We start from the raw sequence: 6,681 nt of genomic DNA on the forward strand, positions 1-6,681 counted from the left end.
TGCATCCTTTACTGATTGTTTGACTGAAACAATTTTTTACAAAAATCATTTATAATTCATTATTTTTACTATATGAATAAGTTTAAAAGTATTAGCGAAAATTAATCAAAACTTAGATATATTATTGGTACAGGGTTAAGAGAAAAAAAATCGTAAACTGTCCGTTAGAAATATTTAAGGTAAATAAAAAAAAAACTGACTAACAGCTATAAGAAAGTTCTGAGTAGTTATCTGTCTTACTGTACAAAAATATGTGACAATAAAAAGCTAACAAATGACATTAACAAAGTATTTTTATCAGAAACACTCCATTAAAATGCCATGCTATGATTAAAATAAAGAATAACAGCAAAAACAAAACAATGCTTTTAATTCTCAGAAAGAAAAAAAATTTGAAAAAATGACGAAATTAACTTGACTGAATATAATTTTAGAAAGATCAACAGTACAAAACTCGCAGTTCGGTATAAAGTAATCTAGTTTTAAATCTTCAAATGTAGCTTTTCCATTTATCTTCCAAAACAAAAATTTGCTAGCCGTATGCAAGTTTTAGAATTTAACGAATATGTGTAATTTCTGATGAAGTACAGTAAAAAGCACGCTTTTAGATTTTTCTTCATTAAATTTATTCAAATTCTGAAGAAAAAAAAACTTTGTCTGAAAATACTTTTCCAAAATAGTACTTTGCTAAATATTCGTCCTAACATTCAGCCTACCAAATGTTCAGCAAAAAGGCGGAATATTTGTTACATCCCTAGTTGTATGATATAGAAATTAGAAAACATTTGAAACTTTATTTATGTTCTTAATTTCTTTTAAGGTATGAAAAGGAATTAGATCTTCCGCAACTGCCTGAAATGAGTTTCGCCGGCAATCTATTGCGTGTAGAGCATTCAAAAGAGTTGGGTATTGAATTTAATGCTTTAAGTGCATTACAGTTAGTTGACAGTAAATTTGACAGTATGAAAGTTGCTGTAGCTGAAGCTTGGCAAGAGTCGAGGTAAGTGTTGCATCAATGTTTAAAATTGTATTTAAGTTAGTAAGGTGTAAACATTTGTGAAAATCTTTACATTATTTATACTTAACTTAATTAATTAAATTTTAATGTGCAGCACGCAAAAATATAACTGTCCACCCTGATCTAATGATTGGATCTTTATGTTCTAGGACTCAATCATAATTGTTCGAAGGGTGATCTCTAATGTGATTATTAATTAGTGCAGACAATATTTTAGTTTAGGAAATCAGACACGAAAAAACTTTCTTTGCATAAACATGTCTTTTATTTGCAATGGATTCAAATTTCTGACTGCCAAAATATAGGGAGTAGCCACAATCTTTCTAATATGGGCCCATTAGTTTGACCAGGAAAGCGATCCAAAGTTCGGACCCCTTAACGTTAATTTTGTGTATTTCCTCATATTTCAAGAACTATTTGAGTGAATTTAAAAAATTTTACACACAATGATAAAATTCATTTATCCAGTATTTATCATTTTATTTAATAACAGTTGAAACAATTTTGAATTGTAAGGTACACAAATTTTTACATAATTTTATAAAATGTAATTTCTCAGGGAAAAATCTGTGTCAAATCGAAATGATATTGCCTCAGAAATTGAATTTTAAATATACAACTTCTTTAAGATGTGATTTCCCAAGTATTATATGACCGATTTGCCTCAGATTTTGTATTTTGCCTTTAAAATTACAATCTATAAATAATAAATATTTCATAAAAGTTATTTTTTGCATTGAATTATCTTTGAATGAAGAAGTTTCGAGTTAATAATTGTCTGCAAACTTTTTTCAATTCGCTTAAATAGTTCTCAAGATATGGTGAAATACACACAAAAAAGAAAAAAATTAACATGAAGGGGTTTAAACTTTGGACCACTCTTCTGACCAATATGTGGGGACCATATTTCCTAGATTGCAGTTATCCCTTATATTTGGTCTTCATACTGGACACTGCACCCTCAGACGGCACCTATACATAATCGGTATTGAATCTAATTCTCTTCATCGAGGTTGTCATCTTGAAGAAGAGATTTCACAACATATACTTTGTGATTGTGAGGTCTATTCAGTGCCGGATTAAGCGTACGTAGGGCCCTAGGCCATTTAAATTTTTGGGGCCCTTAGATTAAATTTTTTTTTCCTCATGTATTTTTTTATTTATTCAAATATAAAAGTATTCATACATCTTTTCATTTAAGAAAGCATATTTAAAATAAAAATAAATAATAATAAATTAAATTNAAGAAAATTTTAGCATATATTTTGAAAAGAGGGGAGGAGTGGGGGAAGGAGGGGAGGGCCCGAAAACGGCTGTGCCTAGGGCCTACGAAAGGTATAATCTGGCTCTGATTGCAGTTATCCCTTATATTTGGTCTTCTCACTGGACACTGCACCCTCAGGAGGCACCTATACATGATCTAATTCTCTTCATCGAGGTTGACATCTTGAAGAAGAGACTTCATAACATATACTTTGTGATTGTGAGATCTATTCTGCTCAAAGTTTTAAGCATTTAGGGCAACATTGCATTAAGGCCTGGGAACTGCAAGTCATTACTGTCAGGTGTTTACTGAATTTCATTTCAGCTATAAGGCTTTCTTGTTAATCATGATTTATTTAGGGTTTGGGTACAATAGACCTCTGGTCAATGTTCCCTGCTCTTTAGAGCTGCCCAACCTCAACTCTACAAATGGTCTGTCATATTTCAGGTGTCAGAAAACTGAATTTGTGAAGAGAAAAAAAGTGTGTTTATTCAGAGAAAGTTTGTTTTTTCATAACTTATAATATCACGTGCATTAATTAATTAACCTATTTGAGGTCACCCCCTTGAACTCTTAAGATCGAGTCCTAAAAGTGAATATCTGATCATTAGATCTATAGTTATTCAAGGTGGTCTGCTTATTATTTTGCACTCTGTACATAAAGAATCTGAATGAATTGAATTAATATGATTATAATATAAACTATAATTTAGCAACTAGGTACTCATATTCAGTCAAAGTGTTCCTTTCAAAATATGTTATACTCCAAAAGTATAATTACTACTAGAATAATACATAAAAACCATATTTTAATTTATAAATTTTAGCAGGGACTGTATTTCAGAGACTCTTTATTTAACACTAACTGTTTTTCTTTTAAAAAAAAGGACATTTGTAAAATTACATAATTTGTGTTATTTGAAGCTTTCAGAATGCTTCATTGTAATACTAACTCTGTGTAATGAATAGATCTGTAAGTATTAGGAAGAGGGAGAAGAAAACATTTAATTATTCACTTCCATTTCAAGTTAGAGAAATTTGTATAATACAAAAATTTGTATGATATGGCGAAATTTGTATAATGAATAAATATGAAGGGGAAGAAAAACTTAAATTTCTGTTATCTAACTTCATTAGAAAGTTATGGCATGCAGGGATTGGTCAAGACTTTTTCTCATAGTCTTAACATGGAGTAATGTACACAGTATTTTTATCTAGAGAAATCTCAAAAATCATTGATGTGTATATTTTTTCTTGCCTTTAAATTAATCTTAAACATTCCTAGTATCTATTGTATGCATGTATAATATTAAAAAACCATTTTTGTCAAACATTTAGATTTAAAAAATGATTATAATTCTACTTATTGTTTTTATCAAGTTTTATTAAATGCCAAATTACATTATTAGTTTTTTGATAAAAAGTTAATCTTCTTGCTAAGAAATTATTTCTTGTCGAAAATTTTACAAATAGAATATTAAAAAAAGTTAAATTTTTTTCTTTAAAAAGCTTAATCACCACATCAACAATTTAATGTACATTGTTGTAGTTTTATGGCTCTTGACTGGGAAAAAGGAATTGAAACATAATGTAACAAAATGTTGGTGCTTTAGATACAAAGATTTTGTTGTATTTCAGCCTACATCAAAATATGCTATTTATTGGTTACTTCATAATGAATTATGCTGATTTTTTGTCAGTTTGATTTATGCATTGTATTTATTATTTTTGCTTTCCAATGAATCAATTTGAAGCTTGAGATTTTTAATATTTTCCTGGTGTCTTTATGTGTTCATATTAATTTTATAGTATAAATAGTATAGATTGTATTTGTATAAATTATTTACGCTCTATTGATTAAAACAGTACCATCTTATTTTGAGCTTAAAACTAAAATAAAAATCTGGATTGGATAGTTAGGTATTCTATGAATAAAATGTGTAGATTTTGTATTAAATTCTTTTTCAACAATCAATTTCAAGATTCTTTTAAAAAAAAATGTTTACCAATTTTATTTTTTGTAAAGTTATCAATAATTTACTTTTAATGAAACTCTTGTTCATTTTAGTTTTGTTATTAACATGTCTTTTAATCAAGCATTGCATTCTACTAAAAAAAATTTATAAATAATAGCAATAAAAATGCTTGTGCAAGCGAAAAGTTCCTAACACGGAGGAGCAACTCCAATGTTTCCAGTATTTTCAAAGCTATTCTCTTAACTCTCTAACTAAAGTTAGATAACATTGGGAACTCTAGAAAAACAAGATCTCAGTATAAATGTTAGTACAATTATGTAAAATTGTTATCTTCTTTGTAAAAAAAATTTTTATGAAAAGAGGTTAGTTTTATCCTTTTTATTCTTTTAACCATTTTCCCTTAGCATAACTAATATTCTACATTTACTGACTAGAAATTACTTTTTTTTTTATTATACTACTTGTTTTCATTATTTAATTTTCTCAATATGTTTTCGCAGATTTAAATTTTATTTATTCTTAGGCTTGATAACTCTGAAATAAAAGATGTTGTTAAACCATTTGATTGGACTTTCACTACACATTATAAAGGAACTTTAATTGGAAACAAAGAAAATTATACTGTAAGTTCAACAACTTTCATTGATGCATCTGGTATTTATATAACTTAAATTAATTATTCTGTTTTGTTGCTTTGCATTCTATTTTTGCTTTCTATTTTGAAGAAAAATATTGTGAAAATTATATAGCCAATTTACTATCGATGCCGAACTCTAATTACAAACATTGCTGATATAAGCAAAATAAATAAGTACTTAACTATGTGATCTTCCAGTTTCAAATATTTCCCATAATTTTGAAATAATGAACCAAAGAGTTGATTAAATTCAAATATCTGATGTGATTTTGAAACATGATTGTATTTTCTATGTTGAACTTTTATTCATATTGTATATATTTATTAAATAAAATAGTTCATTGTCAGTTCTAAATAATTTTGCATAGGTTAAAGTATTTTACCTCAACGTTTAAGATAACTTAAAATTTATTGAACTCATTACCTTGAAAGTACCTTAACTATATTTTCGCAAGTTTTTTTTTTTAAATTTAAAAAAAAAAATGGTCCTCTACTAAATAATTATAATTCAGGTAGTCAGATGTTCGGCTAAAAGTGAGTGTTTGATGAATTCCTGTATAAAATGTCAACTTGCATTTAGCTTACCTTTTTTTTATTTTTAACAGTTATAGCATATAATAAATGTTTTAAGTTCCATTATATGTTACTTGCTTACATATATATTATTGTATGCCTGTAAATTTATTTCTTAATAAGACACACTAGGCGAAACGTTTGAGCGCAGTTGGAAAAAAGCTTAATTGATACATTTACATGTAAACAATTATATTGATACATTTAAAAATTCCTCCTTCTTTTATTCTTGTTTAATATTTAGTTAAACTGACATTGAAGCTACTAATATTAGACTCTTGTTTACATATTTGTTATGTCGTAAAAAAATACCTTTGTAAATTATATTATTTCTTTACAGGTTACACCAACAGATGAACGTATTAATATTGAAAAATTAAAAGTCAAGGAAAAAATACTGTTTTATGAAGATGTAATGCTATTTGAGGATGAACTCGCTGATAATGGAACAGCTCATTGCTCTGTCAAAATCGTAATTATTATTCATTTATATCTTTGTAATTATTTTCAAACATTTAGAAAATTCATTAAAATGTCCAAGTTAAAAGCATTTAGACAATATCGTGACTAAAGGGTCATAGAGGTTACGACTGCACAATTTTGAAACTAATGGCATTGTGGTTGCAATGTGATCAGCATTGCACACCAGCTGCCTTTACTTCCAAGCAAACTGTTGCACATCAAGTAACTGCTTCAAATACCATTATGAGTTCCTGCATTTATCTAAAGGGCTATTGTAGCCAGACCCGTCATCAAGAAAATGAAATAAAAGCCATAAAACTTAGCAAATTAATTTTTCTAAGAAACAAAAGGGACCCAAGCTGCGAATCTATTGCAGAAGAGATAATAAAAAATGCTCACGATTTTAGGCTGTATTATGAGCATAAAAAGTTTATTTTCTCTATTCATCCCTATATACGTTAAAAAATAAAAGCACCTTTATGCAATTAATTAGCAATTAGGATACAAGGAAATAGAGGTGCAATATCAAAGAAAATGAAATGTTAGTTGTCTTTTTCCTAAAAAACAAAGAGTACTTTTATGCTAAAGAAAAAGGTTTTGTAAATTTCTACAAATAATTAATTATTTGAACTAGGATATGAATGCAATTTATTTAGACCGGCATTTGAATTTTATAGATCAGCATTTAACAACTTATTTAGAATCAGCAATAATTAATTTTTTTTTAAAATTTATATTAAGTATGTTGTTT

The 6,681-nt window shown here is 27.7% G+C and overlaps 1 protein-coding gene across 1 annotated transcript; it reads left to right on the top strand.

The window, feature by feature from the left end:
* Positions 1 to 798: 798 nt before the first annotated feature.
* Positions 799 to 5,965, top strand: LOC122273229 (TIP41-like protein; the record flags this gene model as incomplete). The annotated part of the gene is made up of 3 exons (XM_043057299.2): positions 799 to 1,000; positions 4,782 to 4,881; positions 5,809 to 5,965. Coding segments are annotated over exons 1-3 (400 nt in total), but the record flags the coding sequence as incomplete, so codon positions are not given.
* Positions 5,966 to 6,681: the final 716 nt, after the last annotated feature.

This window comes from Parasteatoda tepidariorum, unplaced genomic scaffold (genome assembly GCF_043381705.1).
Source record: "Parasteatoda tepidariorum isolate YZ-2023 unplaced genomic scaffold, CAS_Ptep_4.0 HiC_scaffold_3078, whole genome shotgun sequence".
Classification (NCBI taxonomy): Eukaryota; Metazoa; Arthropoda; class Arachnida; order Araneae; family Theridiidae; genus Parasteatoda; species Parasteatoda tepidariorum.